The sequence below is a fragment of the Salminus brasiliensis genome, chromosome 3, assembly GCF_030463535.1.
Source record: "Salminus brasiliensis chromosome 3, fSalBra1.hap2, whole genome shotgun sequence".
Classification (NCBI taxonomy): Eukaryota; Metazoa; Chordata; class Actinopteri; order Characiformes; family Bryconidae; genus Salminus; species Salminus brasiliensis.
The window spans coordinates 1,371,484-1,394,225 of record NC_132880.1 but is presented as its reverse complement, the minus strand read 5'-3'; the positions used below and the strand labels follow the sequence as shown (position 1 = coordinate 1,394,225).

Here is a 22,742-nt window from a genome sequence, read left to right as displayed (position 1 = left end):
TGGACGCATACACCCCTTCCAATGAATTCCAGACGTGGGCTATAGAGGGGGTATAAAGCTCCCCAGCATTGAGCTGAGGAGCAGTGGAAGAATCTACACCAAACCATCTGATCTACACCAAACCATCAGATCTACACCAAACCATCAGATCTTCAGCAAACCATCTGATCTACACCAAACCATCTGACCTACAGCAAACCATCAGATCTTAACCAAACCATCAGATCTACACCAAACCATCTGATCTACACTAAATCATCTGATCTACACCAAATAATCTGATCTTCAGCAAACCATCTGATCTACACCAAACCATCTAATCTACACCAAACCATCTGATCTACACCAAACCATCTGATCCACAGCAAACCATCTAATCTACACCAAACCATCTGATCCACAGCAAACCATCTGATCTACAACAAACCATCTGATCCACAGCAAACCATCTAATCTACACCAAACCATCTGATCCACAGCAAACCATCTGATCTACAACAAACCATCTGATCCACAGCAAACCATCTGATCTCCACCAAACCATCTGATCTACACCAAACCATCTGATCCACAGCAAACCATCTTATCTACACCAGAGGGGGTTATATATAAAGCCCCCCAGCATTGAGCTGTGGAGCAGTGGGAGAACTGTGTTCTCTAGACTGATGGTGGAGCTCTGTCCAATACTTTTGAGATCATTTGGGGATGAATGGTGAGTTGGGGTGGTGATCATCACCCAACATCCTGACCTCACTAACGCTTGTGTAACTGAATGCAATCAAATCCTCACAGCACTGTTGCTCAAAAATCTTTTAGAAAGCTGCCTTCTTCCCTTAACAGCAGAGCCAGTCACTCCAACAAAAGCAGGAACAACTCTTTTTAATAGCTTTGATTCTAGAAGAAACTGTAAATGAGGTGTCCCAATACTTTTGTCCATATACTGTACTCATTCCAACAAGTGTCAGTTGTCCTAAAAGTGATGTCAGCTCACCTCAGTTATCACAGCTTCTACCTGTTGGAATAAGCCTTAATTGGAAAACAAATGATGTAGTTTTGTGTCAGTTGTTATGAGAATTTTATGCAGGATGGTTTGAAAATGCTGCGCTTCCCTTTAAGAAAAGTTGAACAGATTTTTTAACGTAGTTTTTGATCTTGTTTGTTTATAAGTATGTAAGTATATACGTTTTTGAATTGTGTGTATATATCTATTTTATTATCCACTATAAAATCACTGCCACAATCACTTCATTTCTGCCTTTTTTAACTTTCTTCAGAATCTGACATTAATGTTACTAACAGTTACTATTTTACTATTTTGGAGATATGAGGTTTTCTTATGACAGTGATGATTTATTTTTCTGGATGGAATTTAAAGTCTAATTCATTTATTCACAAGTCCTCCATAAAAAGAAGAGTCAATGTGTTTCATTCTGAGGGAAATAACAGGGTGGTAAATTGCATTTTCATCCACACTTACTATATTATTACATCAAAGACGCCTATGGTATCTCTAAGAGGGGGCAGAACTGTGTCAGATGTATGGTCAGATTATTGCTTTAAGTCAGAACCTGCTCAACAGACTTCCCTCGTGTCGATGTCTTTGTACCTGGTGAATAATAGATTCCACTCCTGAAGAAGAGAGGAGCTCTGCTCTTAAAGCCGGCCTGAGCTTCTCTTTTGTTTCGGAGGGTTATTTCTGGCTCTGACGGCGCTGGGTTTCATTTCTACCTCACGGAGACACAGACGGATCATTTGCAGCAGAACCTAAACTTAGTTTGGCGAACATAAAGAGGATGCAGCTTTATTCAGAGCTGATGGTGACCCACTCTCGCGTCCACGTGAGGCTGAGTTTCCGCAGCAGTGGACCTCGTTCCTGTCCTGGATCAGTGCAAAGCTGCAAGATGCCACTGCAGGTTATTAAGCTGCTCCTTAGGAGCCACTTTAGCACTTTATCTCCACTTCCTGCTTCTCTTTTGAGAGGAATTGAGGTCGGAGGTTTGGACACACCCACTCAGAGATGAGATTGTTCCAATTTGAATTCAATTCAAGATAAATTCAAATGCATTGTAGTAGCTTAATGTGCTCTGCTTTACTAGATGAAGGGCCCAGAATTGAGCCTTGCGGAACGCCACTCTGAGTATATGGTGCAGCTTAGTAATGATGACTTTTGTAAGTATGGTGAAGACATCAACACGACAATTGCTTTCATTTTAAATTCTTAGGTTCTTTATAGAACACCCTTATGCGAGGATTTGCTCAACAGTTTCATAAGAAGCCACTTAGGAGACTAAGAGTTTCACTAGAAAATGCGAGCTGAGATATTATCAATTGTAATAAAATCCCATTTAATATTATAACAGAAAATCACTTTCTCTCTAATTAGAGCAGAAATAATTATTGTGTAGCAATGAGTTTTCAAAATATGAAAATAAAAATAGCATTTAATGCATAGGAAACCCTTCATATGCTGAGATCTTTATTGACTCGAAATTTAATTTTAAAGCCTTTGGGTATATTTTTAAAATGAAGATTTGAAGGCATTTACATAATAATGTAATTTCATCACATTGTCTTTACATGACGATTCCCAAAACTATTCATTTAATCAGACAGACTACCTAAAACTGGACACTGATTAGCCAAAATATTAAAACCACCTGCCTAAGATTGTGTAGAAGGGTTCTTCAGGTGCTGCCACAGAGAAACTGTGTCAATTTCTCAAAGATACATGATGGGAATAGAGATTTGAAGAACCATTTAAAGGGTTGAAGAACCTTCGCATCATGTAAAGGTTCTACAATAGTTTCAGGGCTGTTCCTTGAAGCTTTATATTAAGTGTAAATTTAAAAACTCCACAGAACTGCTGGTGGACTCCAGACCTGGAGGACTGGAAGCTTGTGGAGGGGTGTGAATGTCGTACCATGGTTGGTTTTGTTGTGGATGGGTGTGTAGTGGTTCTTGATGCTGCTCTCTTTAGGCGATCCCTCAATAGTGGCCATGTTCTCCTGTTCATATTGGGAGATGGGGACAGGACCCTGCTGCCTCAGGATATCTGCCAAAGCCCTAAACACAACACACAGTTGTTGAAATTACACATGATTCACAGTAATTTCACACCAATTAGCAAAAATAATGAATACACAAACAACATTAGTGGTATTGAATGCATTCAAGTACCACAAAGAAACATTTTAAACGGTTATTATCTGCAAAAGTTTCATGTTAACTTAACTCTTAACTAATAATATTCCGTGAGTATAAGGGATGATCTATCCATGCAAAAGAGTTCCTGAATATACCATTTGCATTGACCTTAATGCCATTCCCTGAATGTAGTCTTTTTCCCCTAAATCCCACTGTAAGTTGACCCTATCTTAATGTATATTATATATAACTATAACTATAAATATCTAAATATCTTTTAGTTAAAAAATCTGAGTTCTAAGTATAATTTTATCCAAAAGAATGACACAGTACTTTGGAGTATGTAACACCTCACTTACCCAATTAATATCTAGAACATGTTGGGTATCTTAGTGTAGTTTATTTGAGCTGTCTTACAATCTACTGTAGCGAAAAGTTTATGAATTTGACTTAAAGCAGCTAAAATAAGTACCTAGTACTTTGGAGTTGGAATTGCATAAAATCTAGAACTTAAGAGACTGTAAAGAAAACTGATACCAGTAAATATTTCTCAATAATCATCAGATTAACTAAACTTTGTTTGAAAAGGGTTCTTTAGTGGTTCTAAACAGAACCATGACACTTAAAAATAGCATTTGGATACTTGGATAGTTCTTTGCCTGGTTAGAAAGTTCTTGACACTGGTGGAAAACCTTTTCAACAGTGGTTATTTCTCCCATTATTATAATTCGATGAACTCTATTTTAATAAAATATAGAAGACATTTGTTTATATATGTATTGAAAAACAAAGAATTGTTCTGTAAGTATGTTGACTGAAACTATGTAAGAACCCGTCAGTGGAAAGAACAGTTCAACAGTATGGAAGACTCAGCCTATCAGAAGAATAGTGCCATGTTTACAGTGTACAGAACATCTCCAGCACGTAGGACTCCAACAAACAAACCCTACAGCAGTGGAGTCCCAGGAGGCGCCGATCCTGCTCATGAAATGCGTCCAGCTGCTTATGAAAAACTTTCCACACATGTTCCTCAGAAAAAGCCAATAAAGGTGAAACTGGGTGACCTCGTTTTGTCATTTTTTAGATTCTGCCATGTCGCACGTCCCGACACCCCACAGCCAACACAGTAAATAACAAGGACAAAAGCAATTTAATGGAATTCTACACAAACATGGTCATTAAAACAAGCCACGACTGCTGAAAGTCACTCCTTTACTGACCTTGACTGCTTTGCAACTTTCCATAGGAGCTCCTTGCTGTGCAATTGTAAAGATTTGCCGTCATGAAGTTCTACTGTACAGAACTGTAAAAGAGCACTGCTCAATAGGGTAACCTACAGTAGTCCCACTTTGTGTTAAGAGTCTCTGATGACTGTAGTTTTAACACTGCACAGGTCCCTGTAATAACAGTGGTGATGTACAGTATATGGTATAAAAGTATAAAAGTATTGGGACACCTGCTCTGTAGAGTCAGGTAGTCTCCATCCCTATTACTTTTTAATTCTTTTCTTGAGACTCACTTTCATTGAGATCTTTCCACACCTCCAAACATCAACCTAAGAATAAACGTCTGCTTTTCATCGTCCAAGTTATCCCAAACACATTCAATGATGTCGAGGTCTGGGCATATCAGGTGGCTAGCCTGTTGTTCTGAGAGTTCAGATCTAACACATGACTGAAGCTTGGCTTTCTTTTCTCTTAAAGAGGAAAGCTTGAGGTGCCGTTTGTCTGACGGGAGTGGAGTTGGTGGTCTACCAGGTCATGCAGAGGGGTTAGAGGCTGTTAGGGGTCCTGATTTCTCTGTATACTTGAGCTCCACTATAAGAAACTCCTGTTTGTTCAGCTATGTTCCTGTAGGATGCTCTGGATTATTATTTTCATATCTTATCTCATCTAAAGGTTAAGAACTTAATGGCTGTTTCGACAGGTAATTAAATCATTTGTGCTGCACCACCTGTGGGTGGTGCCAGGTCTACAGTATAATAACAGTAGAAGATACAGTATATGTACAGTATCATAACAAAACTCCTTTGGTAACTTTCCATGAGAGCCCTTTGTGCAGATTTCCAAAAATGTGCAGTCATGAGGTTCTACTGTACCTCCAGTTAGGCCCTGAAAGCCCGGTGCTCCAGAACTGAGTACATTGCCCAAGGAGGAGACCATTTTGGCCACACAAAAGGAGCCTGAAATGGCGTCTTAACTGTGTCAAAGTCGGAGCATGCAGCCTGCCATGTGCTCCCCCCAACTCTCACAGAGAGAGAGTGAGAGAGCGAGAGCAAGTGACTTTGGGACGCTATATAAATAGTTTTTCCCTTCCAGGAGGAGGCCTTTTTTAACAGAAGTTCTGCTCCCATGTAAGCGACCTGGTTTTCTGTGGCCCAGTTGGCCGAGAGAGAGCGAGAGAGAGAGAGAGAGAGAGAGAGAGAGAGAGAGACTCCACTGTTCTGGCTTCAGCTCCACACTGAGACCCACTCTGCAGGATTCACACAATCACTTTAGGACTTTTACTGCCAGGTTGCGTAAATGTAAAGCCTTACTGTTTTCCCTTCAGGTTTCTACACGTGAAGCTCGGGGTCGAGGTTGCCTCGCGCAACATGCCTGGTTCTAGAAATGCAAATACGACCGAAGTCTACAAGTGTGACGCCAGTAAAACATAAAAGTGTGGGATCAGAGGCAGAAAGATGAAAGATCCGACACCCTGCAGAGTTCAAATCTGATGCCTAATCTAACACCCTGACCTACAGACGTCCAGAGCCCTTATCTTCATGACTACAACTAAAGATTAAGGGTATTATTATACTGCACAAAGGAACTGAGACTGTAATATGAGGTTAAATATACTACATAGACAAAAGTATCGGGACATCTGCTCATTTACTGTTTCTTCTAAAATCAAGAGTATTAAAAGAGTTGAACCTTCCTTTTGTTGGAGAAACGGTCTCTACTGTCCTGGGAAGAAGAAGGCTTAGCAACAAGAGTGACATCCATGAGATCAGGGTGGGGGATAATCCCCAATTCCCCAGCTTGTCTTTTCCTCCTGACTCATCGCCAGTGTGTAGTTGTTCCCCCCAGACTACCTTCTCTTGGATGTGTTGTCAGAATCCAATGGGAAAGGGCAATCTAAGAGATTGCATTGCACAATGTTCATTTGCCAATGGCAACCATGCTACTGTACTTGGATTAGTTCATTCTCGCAGATAAATGAAAACTCTAGCCAAAGTTCTACCAGGAGACTCTAATACAGCATCACCTTTCTTCAGCCAATCACCAGCCTCCTCCTGTGTTAAAAGACTTCTAATTATACTTCTGATTAGACTTCTAATTATACTTCTGATTAGACTTCTAATTAGACTTCTAATTAGACTTTGTCACGCCTCTCCAGACCACCACCCGTTTGGTCCCAGAGGCAGCTCTGGAATAGGTTCCATCCCCTGCCTCTAAGTTCGGCAGGAGTCCCAATGTTGGAAGACCTGGGCTGATGCTGGGGGCCACGCCAAAGACAATCAACAGTTGTAACTTGCTAACATTGTTCCCATCTCATCATTTGTCTTTATTGCTACCCTCACATCTCTTATGCTGACTTAATTCTTGAGACCAGACCCCAGTTCGTACAGGAAACACAGCAGGAACAGGCCCGAATGCTGAGGGCTGGCTGGTAAAGGCAGAGTTCAACCAGTCATCTGTCTTGGACGTCTGTAGTTCCACCTATACATCCTGATTCAGTACACTTGGTACTCCATTACCAGTGGAAATGATACAGCCCCACGCTACCCATGCCAGTGGAAATGACACCAAGGCGAAGGATGACGTATTGTAACTCATCCTCTGTGGTACATCAGCTCCTGAAGTCTCAAAAGGAGCAGAAATGAACAAGAACTTTTTAAAGACTCAAAAGAGGTTCTCCTCCTCTCCTGTGCTGAACCAGATACTGCTGTTAGGATACAAGTAGGACACGTTCACATAGAAGATTGAACAAAAGCGCTGGAAGCGTAAAGAGGAAGATGCAGGACTCCAGCGATAAAAACACTGGGAAACCTCTGGAGGAGAAACTGGTGGGCTTTATACCCCTCTAACCTTAAGCCTGTGTCAGCAATGGACAATCCTTGAGGGAGTTGATCTCACTCATTAGTTCAGGTTCTCTCTCTCGCTCTCTGTCTCTCTCTGATCAATAAGGGACTTTTTAATGACCCTCGGATTCTGTAGGTCTTGTCCGTCTCAAGGTCAGAACTGCGGCCGAGTGGAGTGCCGCCAGAGCAGTAAAGCATCACTTCCACACAGACATTTAGCAGCGTTTCACCGTTTTAATGCTCAGGCCTGACGTTAATCCCCCGTTCAGCTCGTTTACGGCTGTCAGGGTTACTGTCTCCCTGCAGCTCCTGGAGAAGGCCTGCTGCCATCAGATTAACAGCAATGAGGGAAAACTCAAGGAATGTCTTTCTGCAGACACAATAAGCAGCGCTGGAGTTTCTCTCCCCCAGCCCATCCAGGCCGTACAGTAACACTGATGCACAGACGTTAAGCAGCTTGAGTTGAAAGGGTTTCCCTCCAGTCAGAAATTGAAATGTGTGTGTGTGTGTGTGTTTTTGTGTGTTTGTGTGTGTTTGTGTGTGTGTGTGTGTGTGTGTATGTTGAAGGGTTTAGAAGAAACTTTTTTGCTTTCCACTCCCAAAACCTACAAACGAGGAAGTAAAAAAAAGGAGTAAAAACGCAGGCTGTCTGGAAGTCCTTCGTGTCCAGTTTGAGGAGCACAGGTTTCAGGAAACTCCTCAGCAATTTTTGGGAAACCTCTTTTCCTAAAAGCAGGGGTTCTCAAACCAGCTCTCATTGTCCAGATTGTCCAGATTTTTCACTCCAATCCATCTTGCCAAACTCAGAGACTCGAACCTCGATTGAAACTGCCCAAATGGTAGTTCACATCGACTCATGATTCTTTGTATGCCAATCTTCGAGTCTCTGTGAGTTCAGTTCTCTCTCTGAGGGAGTCCAAGTTAAGTCTTGAGTCTCTGGGGTGAGTCGGAGCTGAGTTCGAGCTCCTGGGCATGAGCCTTTCTGGGTCTGAGTCAAATCTCCAGCCTCAAACTAGAGTCGGAGTCAAGTCTTGTGCCTCCAAGTGTGATTTGAGTCCAGAGTCTCTGGAGTCTTGAGTGTCTGGGGTATGACTGCAATCTTTTGTCTCTGGGATGTGAGTTTTAGTTGATTCTTGTGTCTCTGGATGTGTCTCTGGGTGCTAATCTGAGTCCAGTGTTGAGTGCTTGGGAGTATGAGTCTAGTCTTAAGTCTCTGTGTATGAGCCTGAGTTCAGTCCATAGTCTCTTGGGTGTGAGTCTGATTTGAGTCTTAGGTCTTTAGACTTAGAGTCTCTGGGTGCAAGACTGGAGTCTTGGTTTTCCAGGATTTGAGTCTCTAAATGAGTCTGTTTGAGTCTTTGGTCTCCAGGCTTTGAGTGTCTGGGTGTGAGTCTGATTTGAGTCTCGGGTCTCTAGGCTTTGAGCGTCTGGGTGTGAGTCTGATTTGAGTCTCGGGTCTCTAGGCTTTGAGCGTCTGGGTGTGAGTCTGATTTGAGTCCTGGGTCTCTAGAATTTGTGTTTTTTCGGTGTGAGTCTGATTTGAGGCTCAGGTCTCTAGGCTTTGAGTCTCTGGGTTGAGTGGCAAAGCACCCACAGCCTGTCAGGGGACTGGATTTAGTGCTGAGTTTAACAGGTCTGTAAAAGGGACTGGAATTCTCACTAAGTGAAGATTTACGAGAGGTGTGAAAACAGCCTCCTCCATAACAGTAGCATCATCACGCCTGGCCTGCTAATGACGGCTCTTGTATGGCATTCATTAGCTTGGACCGTGGCAGAGTATGAGCATGAGAATGAGAAAGCCTCCTGTATGTGAAGAAAGTGGCAATGTGTGCCAGCGCTGATTGGAGTGTAGAAGTTTGGACTGAAGCCCAGTTTTGGATCTTGTTGATTGGAGCGTCTACACAGAGCTTTAGAAGCATCTTCAAGGTCATTAAGATGAAACCTCAGTGAATGTGAGCAGCCAGAAAACACGGTGACGGTCACGGTGTAAAAAGGCGTACTCTAGCATTTTCACCCTAATCTTCATCTGCCTCATCGATTACCACGGACAGCAATTTGATATCGTTACTGAAGCACCTGCTCACTGGTGTTTACTGCAGGTGAGTTCGGAGTGAATGGGCTTGCAGTATTTTTATTAATGACAGAGAGCTGAACTGCAGACTCGACAGAACAACAGGCTGACAAACATCAAACACCACTGTAATACATTACTGTCTCCTGTTTCTAATGAAGTGGCCAGTGAGGATGTACACGGTAGGTGTTTCTAATAAAGTGGCCAGTGAGGATGTACACTTTAGATGTTTCTAATAAAGTGGCCAGTGAGGATGTACACTTTAGATGTTTCTAATAAAGTGGCCAGTGAGGATGTACACAACAGGTGTTTCTAATAAAGTGGTCAGTGAGGAAGTTCATGGTAGGTTTCTAATAAAGTGGCCAGTGAGGATGTGAGGAAGTTCATGGTAGGTTTCTAATAAAGTGGCCAGTGAGGAAGTACACGGTAGGTGTTTCTAATAAAGTGGCCAGTGAGGAAGTACACGGTAGGTGTTTCTAATAAAGTGGCCAGTGAGGAAGTTTACGGTAGGTGTTTCTAATAAAGTGGCCAGTGAGGAAGTTTATGGTAGGTGTTTCTAATAAAATGGCCAGTGAGGAAGTTTACGGTAGGTGTTTCTAATAAAGTGGCCAGTGAGGCAGTTCACGGTAGGTGTTTCTAATAAAGTGGCCAGTGAGGCAGTTCACGGTAGGTGTTTCTAATAAAAAGGCGAGAGTGAGCGGAAACAGAAGGCAGGTGTCTCGGGCAGAAGAGCCTCTGTCAGTGTTTAACAGACAGGCTCACCACAGTGATGCAGCAGTGCAGTTTCACACAAAGCCGCGGTTATGTCATCGCCCGGGTTGTGTGGTGAGGGCTGGGAGGGTGAGGGGTAACGGAATCCTTTGATGGCTTTAGCGCGGAGCTAAAATAAACTGGCGTTTGAGGAGCAGAGGCTTACTAGGCCAGTGGAATATGGTGGGGGAATGTAGGACTTCTGATCTTAATACGGAAACAAGCGAAGAAACGTAAAAATAGTCTCTCAGCTTTTTGAACATGGATCTGCTCACAACTAATGGAGGACCTGATTTAGTGTCAGCGCTGAGGCAAAGGCTTTACAAACCACTCCTAATCCTCAGAAGAGTTATTATTATTATTACTATTATTATTATTATTATTATTATTATTATTATTATTATTATTGACCGTTTTCTATACAATTAAAATACATTTACATAGTTACATATTGAATACCATAGATAATTACATAAATAATTACATTTACTTTCTGTATGGTCATTGCTATAAATTACTTAGTATAAGCTGTAAATTATTGAGTATCCACTATGAATCTTTCAGTATCTACTATGAATCTTTCAGTATCTACTATGAATTATTCTGTATCCAGTATGAAGTATTCAGAATTCAATATGAATTATTCAGTGTTTACTGTAAATTAATCATTATCCACTATTAATGGTTCAGTGTCTACTATAAATTACTTAGTATTCACTATAAATGATTCAGTATCCACTAAGAATTATTGCCTTGATTATAAAAGGTAAATATTTGATGCAAGCAGTACTGCAATTTGAGTGGGTTAAAATGCACTGTCCACAAATGTCTAGGAGGTTCTAGATATTATCTGATGGACATTCTAAAATAAGTAAATACTTTTGGTGGTTGATATTTAGTACTCAGACGTTACGATTGGCTAAAAGGAGTGACTGCATTTGGACGTAGCTAAAGAGCTTACGGTCATATGGGTCTACCAGCAGTGGCAGAAATTCTAGTCCACAGGACACGCCCCTTCAGAATTGTGGCTGAAAGATGAAATTGACAGACTGGGACCGGGAGCAGAGCGGCACGCAAGAGGCCTTTGCTCACTTCTGCTCAATAATGATGAGGATGAGAACGACGTCCTGTAGACTGTGGGGATTTCTGCCACTGCTGGTAGACCTGTATGACCGTACGCTTCTACACACACCTGCAGATTCAGCTCCTTCCTTCACACTGTGCTCTTTGGCCACGCCCAACTGCAGTCCCTCCTTTTAGCCAATCGTTATCCAACCCATTTACGTCCCTATAATTGCCATCACACACCCCAGAGGAATTCATAACCCCAGCGCCATCTGCAGGAGCCTGACGTTACTACGACCACCTTAAACACTTTAACTGTTTTGTCTGGAGAGCTTATAAGGGTGGTACAGTGTGTGTGTGTGTGTGTGTGTGTGTGCAGTCAATGTGTTTACCTTTAACATGTTACTTCCACTAACGCAGCGCTACTAGAGTTCCAAGAAAGGAGTATCTAGTGAAGATCTGACCATGTGTTAACGTCCGTGGGCTGAACCGAAGCGCTGGCCTAGCGATGAATAGAAACCTGTGGTATTCTCTGAGCAAGTGCTCATATCCTCCAGATGTTCGACCAAAACAACAACAACACCAAGCAGGAGCTCACAGCCTCCCTGTCTGCTACACGAAGACGTGCTGCAATCAAACAGCGCCACATTAGAGTGAGCAGCCCCAGTCTGTAGGGACGGTGAAACACAGTAGCAGAGCTGGTGAGGAGAGTATGGAGGGACGAAGTCTAGCAGCTGCTCTGATTGATCTTCCTAATGCTCCTCTCTCTCCGAGGCAGATGCATCTCTGCCTGAACCGGAGCTCACGCACCAGCCTATATCTCATTACCATCAGGAATGCACACGAGCCCGGCCATCCCAGGGGAGCTAACATATCAAACAGGCTGTCTTACAAATGAGCTCAACTTAGATCTCACACACTCATGCAGAAACACACACACATACAAATAAGATGTGAAAGAGATGTACACACACACACACACTTACACATATACACACACACTGTTTATACATATACATCCAATCAAAAGCCACCCAGATAAGCGCACACACACACACTCCAACGTCTCTCTCTCACACACACACACTCATTCCGCCAGCATGCTAACAGCCTTGGCATTGGGCCAAGATCAGAGAACGACTCCCCTTTTGAAGCTTCTTGATTCGGCTGCGAGCGCGTACACGGTACATTATGTATAACATCGCTGCTTCCCCCCCCGACAAAACAGCAGCTTTACTCCGCAAGAAGAAACAATTACTGCCCGGGAACTTCTCCCAGTGTTCCTGGAAGACACGGCGAGAGCCGGTAGGAGCATGATGACTGCATGGAGATGAAGGTAAACCTGTGTAGAAGCCGGTAAATGCAGGGGAATCCATGTGCTTTCAAGGCTATGTAGGTATAAACAAGTTAATACGTATGAGTGCAGGTAAACACAGGTAAGCACAAGTGAATCTAGGTGGATACAGACACCTACAGGTGTGCGCTGATGAATGCAGGTAAATGCAGATGAATGTAGGCGGGGCAGGCAAATACAGGTGAGTGCAGGTAAATACAGGTGAGAATAAGTGACTTCAGCTGAGTGCAGATAAATACAGGTGAGTGCAGGTAAATACAGGTGAGAATAAGTGACTTCAGCTGAGTGCAGATAAATACAGGTGAGTGCAGGTAAATACAGGTGAGTGCAGGTAAATACAGGTAAGAATAAGTGATGTCAGGTGAGTGCAGGTAAATACAGGTAAGGAGTGTGGATGGTGGATGTGATACTGGTGGATGCGGACCAATACAGGTAGGTAAAGGTAAGTACAGGTGAGTACATGGGAATACAGAGAACTGTCAGTGGGTGCATGTAGTTGAAGCTTCATGCAGGTGAACACAGGTGCATGTAGATGCCTGCAGTCGGATGCAGGTAAAGCCATCTGTAATGCAGTGCAGCGTTTTAGGAACTCAGCTGGAGAAAGGACGTCCAGTTTAGTTGAAAGATTAGACACGCTGTCTCTTTGAGTTAAAGCAATGACTCACAGGCTTTAAAGGAGCAGCCAGGCCTGAGCGCTACACCTGTTTTCCATTTGCTCTGATATCATAAGGATGAATAGATTCAGAGATCCATTTATCCATTCAAGCAGTGCGTGTCTGAGCACTGAACTGCAGCGCTCACAGCGCTCCCTCAACACTTCAGCAACCCACACAGGAAACACACTGCTATACAGGGCTATCTAAGGCATCTACTGTATTTACTACACAAGTTTCAGCACAAAAATCCAAACATGGAATATTTGGCAAATGGGGAAATTGGTCTGAATGTGGGATAAAATGCAAAAAATAAACAAATAAACCCTACAAAATCTACTTAAACTCCATAATACTTAATTACCTTTGTTTTGTGCTACTTTTTAAATGGTATGTAATTAATTAAACTGAGTAAAATAAAACATTTCTTTTGGAAACAAAGCAAAGGCCATAGATGACTTTTAAAGGTTCTTCAGTGGGCTCTTCCAGGAGCTGGATTATTGTCATGGTGAGCTCTGGAAACAGTACCTACTCTAACATGGTCCTCATGCAGATAAATGCAGGTTTAGTGCAGGTAAGTGTGGATAAAGTACAAGATCTGAGTGGATGTGGTGTAGCATAGTGAGAATCATCATCACCTTCCACATGGCAGACGACAGTTCAATTCCCTGGCTGGGCAAGGAACACCAGTAAGACCCCCAACACTACAGTCGTCTGATTCCCTGACTCAATTCAGTAGCTAGTGGATAAGTTCGCCGGCCGGACTCTGGAGATGGTTGTACTGTTCCTACTTCTAGCTTGTAACTCCTGTATGGGCTGTGAAACTGGACCGCTGTAACTAACTGACCACCTTTCTGCCAGTTAAATGAGAGCGCTCTGGCTGTGTGTTGTCTGGCCTACTTTTCCAAACTTCTGACTGAGCTGCCTTATTCTATTAGAACAGGTCCTGTTCCTGTTTCATGCTGTTAGAAACACCAATCACCGTGTTCTGCCACAGGCACCCCATCACACCTGCAGTCTACACTGTTAAAAGTATCAGATCCTTGAGGAAGGTTCTTTAATTAGAAACTATGGAGGAACCTCTTAAGGATTTTAGATAAAAAGGTTCCTTGACGGTTCCTCAAAGCACCTTTTTCAAACTGAAGAACCTTCAAAAGTTTCTCAAGAATGTACTCAATATGACTGTGTACAGTGGGTTAGCATGGCTGACACTGGCCCTGTTATTATCCTGGTAATAATTTTTGAAAAAACTGCGAAATCTGGCTCCTTTATGACTTATTACACATTAGCTATGTAACTAACATGTAAGTACTATGTAACTAATATGTAATTACATGCTAATAACGCACATCTCCCATTCTCCCTCACCTGTGGACGTTCATCTCCTGCGGTGGTCTCGTGGCCTTGTCATACGCCACCTTGGCAGAGATCCCGAGCAGGACAATGAGGGCGATGACACCGCAGGCGATGTAGACGGTGGTGTTGGTGCGGTCCAGCGCCGGGTCGTACACCTCACCAGTGGGCGCGGGGGAAGGCGGCTGGGTTTTGATCCAGTCGGGCGTGTTGTAGTTGGTGCAGGCACGCTGCTCCAGCCGCTTGCCTCGGATCGGGCAGCAGAAGCGCAGGAAGCAGGAGCCGCAACAGTAGCGGTGGTCCGTGTTGTTGCAGGCAAACTCTTTGTCGTACTGACCACTGACATCGTAGTAGCCCAGGCACGTGTCATGCTCTCCTGCCAGTGTGGGCGCTGAGAGCTGCGTCACCCGCCGGGGCAGCGCCGTGCCCGTGCCGGCACCCGTGGTGCTCTTGACGACGCTGGGTGCCACGGTGCCGTTCACCTCCTTCGCTTTTCCACTCTTCCTGGGGGGACTTTTGCTCCGTTTGTTCGCATTCAAGCCACACAGTGGGTCCAGGTAGATGAGGAGCAGCAGGAGGTGCTGGATGCCCATGTTTTCTTCACTCGTTGATTTTGTGCCGCCGCAGCTTTAACACATTATATCAGGCCGTGAGAACACAACACACCTGCGCCTGAGTCAAGCGGAACGTAGCACAGAGTGTGTCGTCCCGAACTCCTGAAGCTCACAGACGCTGCTTTTAACACATCTGCTACGAGAGTCTTCACTGTTCACTCAGTCCACGCTTCTTCTTCTTTCCTTCACGAGAGGAGACACCAACACACGAGTGCACCTTCATCTTTCCACACCCTGAGGGTTTTCTTCCATGCTACGTCATGTTCTAAGATTTTAATTTCCTCACCCCCATCCTAAAAAAACAAAAAGTCTTTCGTCTGATCCCAGACCAGTTCAGGTCATATCAGCCAATCAGGGTGGCCGATCATGCCTGGATGTGTCTGTCTGGAAGCCCTCAGTGGGATTTATTGTGTTGTCAGTTGTCTGTTGACTTGGTCAGGCACTGAAATCTTCTCTTGGATCAATGCCGATGCTTCGCATGTGCTGCTCGCCTGCAAACAGAACACAGGGAAGAGGAGAAAACAAAACATTTACTTTGCAGTGAAACTGAAGAGATCAACCCAGACAGGCTTATTAAACACTGCATGCAAACCACAGTGGAGGCTGTGTCCGCAAGCTGCGTTCAGGTATAAAGATGGGAGGGGTCTGGTGGAGGCAGGCTAAAATTCCAGTAACTTGATAGCTCCTATAGACCTACAGTGATTTCAGAACCTTGGACAGCACACTACGTTGCTCCAGTTTAAAGTCTATTCTGATAAAATGACCTAGTTATGGAAATAGTTAAAGAGAAGATCAGGGGATGCTCCACTAGAGATCAGTCAACATTTAACCATCAATGATCATAATCATGACGAAAACATTACAAATATTTTTTAAAAAGATCCCAGAATCACAATTTGCAGTGATGACTGGCATTGAATTCAGCGGCATTAACTGCCCGCTGTGATCTACTAATTTCAGACCATGATGATTGACAGTTTTGTTCAGTTCAGTCCATCCAGGAGCCGCTGAGGACTGATCTTTAGCATGGCAGCAGAGCATGTTGACCAACATTAAGTATTTAATTAATCTGGAAATTATTTGTTTAGAAAAAAAAACACTCAGTGCACACTGGTCATCACGTCTACTGGACAACATCTACAGGACAAACAACCCTACACCAGTAAAGTGTAGGGAACATTTAATTAAAGATTTCAGGACCCTGGACAGCAATCAGTGCAACACCAGTGCTCATCAAATGCAACCTCAATTTCAGCTGCAGAAACAGCACTACAGTTTATAGCAAATCTATATAAATATAGCAAATCGCACAGCTTGACTGTAAATGGCTTCATAAAGACTGCAAATGACTTTGCATATGGCTTATAGTTTAATACAAGATCAGGTGCATTCCAATAGAGCAGGTTGAAGCATAATGATAATTATGGCTATGTCTTCACCAACCCCATGAAAAGCACTAAAGTATTAATGAACACAAGCAATGAGTTTAATTCCGCACCCTTTAACAGTTAATAAAAATCGACCTTCAGCTCCAGTCATAGCACAAAAAATAAGGATAACATTGAATTCAGCACCTGATGTGAGTTCAGAACCGCAGACAGCGCACTGTGGTCCTCCAGTCTGACTTAAATTAAGTGTAACAGGCATCCAGTAAGAGGTTTCAGCACCATGGACAGCATACTCACAGAGAGATCACTGCATGTTTAGTTTACAACTATGGTATTACTGCTACATCTATAAAACAGTACATATGGTCAACATGACCATTAAGGAAGGCTGGAAATGATTTTTAAAAATCTTATAGTGTAATAGAAAGTGTGCTGCAGGTGCATTCCAGTACAAACCACAGCAAAGACTAATTCATTTCAGCACTATGATCAGCACCACAGGTTGCATTAAAGCAAACACGATCTCAGGAAATTATGTCAAGTATCAAGAGTAGCAAGCACCACAAGTTAAGGCTCTGACTGATGATTAAGAAAGCAAGCACCAGAACCACGGACAGCACCACATGTTCTGAACTCTACGGCTCTAGTCAATAGCTTAAAAACAGCAGTGATTCCAGCACCACGGACAGAGCCCCCATCTAAAGGCTTGGAGTCACTTTAGAAACAATGAACAGCGCCGCATGTGAGGATCTCTACGGTTCTGAACAAGAACTACGAAAAGCAGCAGTGACTTCAGCACCACGGACAGCGCTTGACCTTTCAGCACCGCGCACTATAACCACTATAATCTACAGAAGGAGTCTAAAGAGTGCCGAGTGGAGTCAGCTCGCTGAGGAACTGCAGGATGGCACGAGTTCAGTAAAGTAATTCTGTCCTAAATAAGACTTTAATGCTGCTTTAGAAAATGACACGCATCCAAGGTTTGCTGTAGAAGAAGGGAATAAAGGAGAAGAGGAGTGACGGATGGATGGAGAAGAAGAAGGCAGCACTTACTGGCCGAGGCGTCCGGCTCCGGGCTGTTCCATCTCTGCTGCCGAGTGCAGCGCAACTTCACTAACGGAGCCAGAGAGAATGAGTGAGCGGGTGAGCGAGAAAGGGAGAGAGAGGGGGAGTCAGAGAGAGGGAGGGAGGGAAGGAGGGAGGTCGAATCATAGAGGAACCTTCCTCTCCCTCCCTCGCTCTCTCTCTCTTATCATTCCTCCCTCTCTCATTTCTTTCTCTTTTCTCTCTCTTTCTCATTTACCTCTGACCTCTCTCTTTCTTCCAGTCGTTCTCGTTCTCTCTCATTACCTCGTTCTCTCTCATTACCCCTCTCTCTCTCTTTCTATACCCTTTTCTCTTCCCTCTCTCTCTTATTTGACCTCTCTTATTAGCTCCCTCTTTCATTATTGCCTTGCCAACCTCTCTCTCTCTCTCTCTCTCTCTCTCTCTCTCTCTCTCTTGCTCTCTCTCTCGCTCTCTTGCTCTCTCTCTCGCTCTCCCCTTCTCTCTCTCTGTTTTACTGTATAGTTTGTCATTTTGTCTCTGGCGTTGACGCTCAGTTTTCTTCATTACTGTGAGATTAAAGGTCAGGTTTCACTCAGGCTGACCTTCAGCTCGCTCCCTCATTCAGGTCATTCTCTCTCTCTCTCTCTCTCCCTCTGTGCTCTGACCCTCTGCTTTAACACATCTGGGTTAGATGTTTTGTGGTGTGTATTGCCTGGAAATGGCTGGATCAGATGTCAGGGTGATGTCAGAGCTGGAAAAATGATCCGGTCTGAAGGGGACGGGCTTTTTTTCATGTTTAAACACCTGGAGGAAAAATCAGGGCTGATAAATGACTCCTGGCTTAAATAGCTAAAGATCGTCTGCAGAACCACCACATTGTAATGACCTTAACAGCTCAGTCAGATTGCATTGCTCTGCATGCAGTTACTTTTCAGTAATCCATAATCCTTAGGGTTGGTAAAAGTCATGGAGCATAAGGGGTTAATGAAGTCTGTAATGCTTACAGTAGAGTCATGTCAGCCAGTGAACGACCCATTTACTGAGCGATTTACAGTACAGACTGAAGTACTCAGAGGTTGTAGTAATATCATGATTAATAACTGAATAATGAGCTGTGGGTTAAAGGGTTTAGCCCCTGGATGAGGATCTGTGCTGGATAGTGAGGTGTGTGTGTGTGTGTGTGTGTGTGTGTGTGTGTCTAATGTTTTGTGACATTCTCTCAGGTTTAGTTTAGTGTTTAGAGAAACCTGCAATCAGGAGCTTTTTACCCTCAACCCCATCGATCCTCTCAGTTCATCAAACAGCAGCTCATCCATGTGTGTGTGTGTGTGGGGGGGGGGGGGGTGTTTGTGTGTGTAGTGTTGACTAAAGCCTGCAGGCATGGTCAGGCAGTGGCTACCTAAGAATCATTTGTAATCAGCTGCAGAACCTGGTATTGATGAAGAACACACTGTGGGGGGTGAGAGAGAAGGAAATGTTAAGCATGAGGGAGATGAGACACACACACACACACACACACATCTGTGCTGAAAGAGAATATTTAAAGCAGGGGGTCCAGACTGAGGGGGTACAGTGGTGGGCTCAGACTGTGAGAAGAGTTTTGGAGAAGCGTAAAATAAAAATGAGTGATCATCAGCTTTCTCACAGTCCAGCTCAGCACAGCACACACACACTACCTGTCTGTCTGTCTGTCTGTCTGTCTGTCTGTCTGACTGCCTATTTGTCCACCTGTCTGTATATCTGTCTGTTTGTATTTGTATGTATCTATCTTTCTATCTATCTACTTCTCTATCCTGTCTGCTTGTTTCCCTGCATGCCAGTCTGTCTACTTATCTCTTCATCTGCCTGTCTACCTGCCTGTCTGTCTATCTGTAACCTAACAACAATCAGAAATGTAACCAACCAACTAGCAACACCATAGCAACCACTTAGTATTTGGATTTAACCAATCAGTCTTTCCTCTGTAGCTCTGATTCTGAGATATTTCCTTTATTTTGGCCCCAAAACAGGTGCTGAGTGTTGGTCATTAGCATGCATGAGCTCATTAACACATCAGTTTTAATTGGCTATAGCTGAGATCACATGTAAAAGTTCCACAATAGTAGATCAGCAACTGTCCAACTGGCAAATTAAAAATCATGTTCACTCTCATTGCACACTGACTCAGAGGTGTAATTTTCTGGAGTTTGCAGTTGTGACCGTCTGGTATCATTAAAAAGAAAGACTGGTTAAAACCCTGAATGCTCTGAGTGTTAGAGGAACATGAGGCGAGCACTGAGTGCAGTGTGGTCTCCTCTGCCGCAGTGAAAGACTGGGAATGGCCTCTCAAACACATGTGGGAGCTCATCTGCTGGTGTGCTGTGAGGAGGACTGTGTATGTGCGAGACGTTTTATCCGGCCATGCTTCAAAGCGGTGGGCCAGGAGTTGAGGAATGGGCTTCTGCAGAAAAAGCCAGTGTGTTTCTGTTGATTTCTGAGGGGAAAAGTTGTCACTCCATCCCTTCCACAGAAGGTGACTGCTGCTGAATTATTCACAAGCGTCTCAGCTGCCTCATACAGCTCTGAGTGTGACTGTGTGGGTTCTGGAGAGAAGCTGAAGATGTTTTCAGGATGGACCCTCAGATTGTATTGTTTAGTTTTTGTGCTATGAATCTATCCACAGTATATGGACAAAAGTATTGGGACACATGTTCATTCATTGTTTCTTCTTATCTATCTGTCTGTCTGCCTGTCTGTCTATCTATCTACTAAACCTGTCTATCTATCTATCTATCTATCTATCTATCTATCTATCTATCTATCTGTCTGTCTGTCTGTCCGTCTATCTATCTATCTATCTATCTGTCTGTCTATCTATCTATCTATCTATCTACTATCTATATATCTATCCACCTGCCTGTCTGTTTATCTGCCTGTCTGTCCGTCTGTCTGAGAGTCGTCAGTTTCATTGTTAAATTACACAGTGCAACAAAACTAATTGGGAAATCCAACAAATCTATTCAGCTTCAGCAGCAAATGCCTGGATGGTTACGGGTTCTGTTACATACTAAAGACACAGACAGTGTAAGTCCACTGAACACAGTCCAGTCTGAGTTATTCTGATGTTACAGGAGTGAGGAATCGAAGCTTGGACCTAGTGGCAGCTGCTGAGCATTTAAGGGGTCAAAATGTCATTTAATTACCTGGACTGTGCGCTGGAGAAAGAAGAATAGTTTCAGAATCGAGCTCAGGTGGTGACCGAACCCACACTGTCAGAATAAACTGCACTTTAAACCTCCACAGCTTCAGCGACTGGGGAGACTACTGGAGGTCAGGAGAAATCAAGCCTGAGGAGTAGCGGGGAAGATCTAAAGGAAACCTGGAACTGTGAGACTTCTCAAAAAGGCTTGTATGTGGCGAACAGCTCTGAGGGTACTCTATAAAAATGAAGGGTTCTTTGGAGTGATGCCTTAGAGGAAGCACCTTTGGTTCCCTAAAGAAAGTTTAAGAAAGCTTCTAATTGCTTGTTTACCAATTTGACGGTCTTGTAAGTCATGCGTGGTTTTCAAACAGGTCCTTAAGAAATCCTGATATTATTTTAACTAGCTTGTTCTACAGGGACAGAGTTAAAGTGAGGACTATCGTTGGGTCCTTGGAAACCTCATTGAGACCGTTGGGTCCTTGGAAACCTCATCTGCTCTGAAGAATCATCCATTGAAAGATTTTTAGGGGGCTGCTCAAGCCTGGTCCTGGAGATCTACCACCCTGCAGAGTTTAGCTTCACCCCAATCCAGATAATGATGGCCATAATGATGGGAGCAACTTAAAATCTGAACTCTTCAGGGTGGTAGATCTCCAGGACCAGGATCAAGCAGCCCTAGTTTAGAGGGTTTAGCTCAGAGGTGGGCAATTCCAGTCCTGGAGGGCTAGATTCCTTCTCAATCACACCTGATTCAACTAGCAGGTCTGTTAGAGCAGGATATCAGCAAACTGTGCTGGACTCTGGCCCTGGTTAGTGGGTCTGGAGATGCCGGTGTAGATGTCTACTGGAGGAAGAAAGCTCTAGTCCTTTGTTTTTCAGTGGTTGCTCTTTTGGCTGTTTCCGGATTCAGACAACTCTGTCATAAAGCATACACTTTTAAACTCCTTTCAACACACACACACACACACACACACACACACACACACAAACACCAACGCCAACCCTCCCACAGTGCTCTTTCTGCTCCACTACCATGGCAACACACACTCAGAGCTAATCAACACCTGTTAGTGGTTTGGTGTTAATGTTTGCTTAACAAGGGGGATCTCTGAGAGTGGCTCATTTCTGTGATTTAAATGCCGGTGAATGGAGCGGGACTGACCTGCTAAGAGACGTGCGAAAACAACCCTTCTTCACTTGCTGCATGCTGGAGTGCTTATTGATTTTCCCCCCCACCTTTATTTGCATTTATATTTGAGAAAACCCTTGAAAAATGTCTGCAATTGAAGCCTGTGCTGGGCCGACGTCAGGGCGGAATGAATGGGTCTGCTGCTAACGTTGGTCTTGGTGCCAGAAACCACAGGACACCTTCAGAGGTCTTGTGGAGTCCATGCCTCAACAGTCAGAGCTGTTTTGGAGGCACCTGGGGAGCCCACATAATATTAGGCGGGTGCTTTTAGCATTTGTCCAATGACAATGCTACACACCATATGGACAAAAGTATTGGGACACCTGCTTATATGAAAAAGAGTTGATCCTGAGTTAGGTCAGGATGTTGGATAATGATCAACACCCCAACTTTTTTTCAACATCCCAATCTTGGGTATTAGATGGAGCTCCACCATCCATCATTCCAGAGAACACAGTTCTTCCACTGCTCCACAGCTCAATGCTGCTGGGGGGGCTTTATACCCCTCTGGCCCACGCCTGGGCTCACTATGACATCTGGAGTTCAGTGGGGGAAGTTGCAGAGCTACAACGGAGTTGAGTGCATTTCTGATTGCTTTATCCTGACTGAGGGATTCAGGCAAGATCTGACAGATACCTGTTTTTCACTTTAATCTTCTTAAGTCGTCCAGGTCTCTCCACTTCGGTCGGCTGGATCTTGGAGTCTTTGAAACTTCAGTTCACTGAAGCTTGTAAAGATGTATTGCAGTCAGACAGCTCCCCAACAGTCTTCTAACTTCTCATCTCGTCCTATATCATTCAATCTCTCCCTCACTCCGTCTCTTTCCATCTCCGTCCATCTCTCTCTCTCTCTCTCTCTCTCTCTCTG

General features: G+C 43.8%; 1 protein-coding gene across 1 annotated transcript in view; it reads right to left on the bottom strand.

Moving 5' to 3' along the window:
• Positions 1 to 17,574, bottom strand: part of LOC140551027 (uncharacterized) — a 63,415-nt gene extending 45,841 nt beyond the window's left edge. The window contains exons 1-3 of the mRNA XM_072674397.1: positions 17,512 to 17,574; positions 14,472 to 15,561; positions 2,921 to 3,063 (exon numbers count right to left, since the gene is read on the bottom strand). Of these exons, the coding sequence (XP_072530498.1) occupies positions 2,921 to 3,063; positions 14,472 to 15,049 (721 nt within the window). The 5' untranslated portion in view covers positions 15,050 to 15,561; positions 17,512 to 17,574. The remainder of the gene's footprint in view (positions 1 to 2,920; positions 3,064 to 14,471; positions 15,562 to 17,511) is intronic.
• Between the last annotated feature and the right edge of the window lie 5,168 nt (positions 17,575 to 22,742).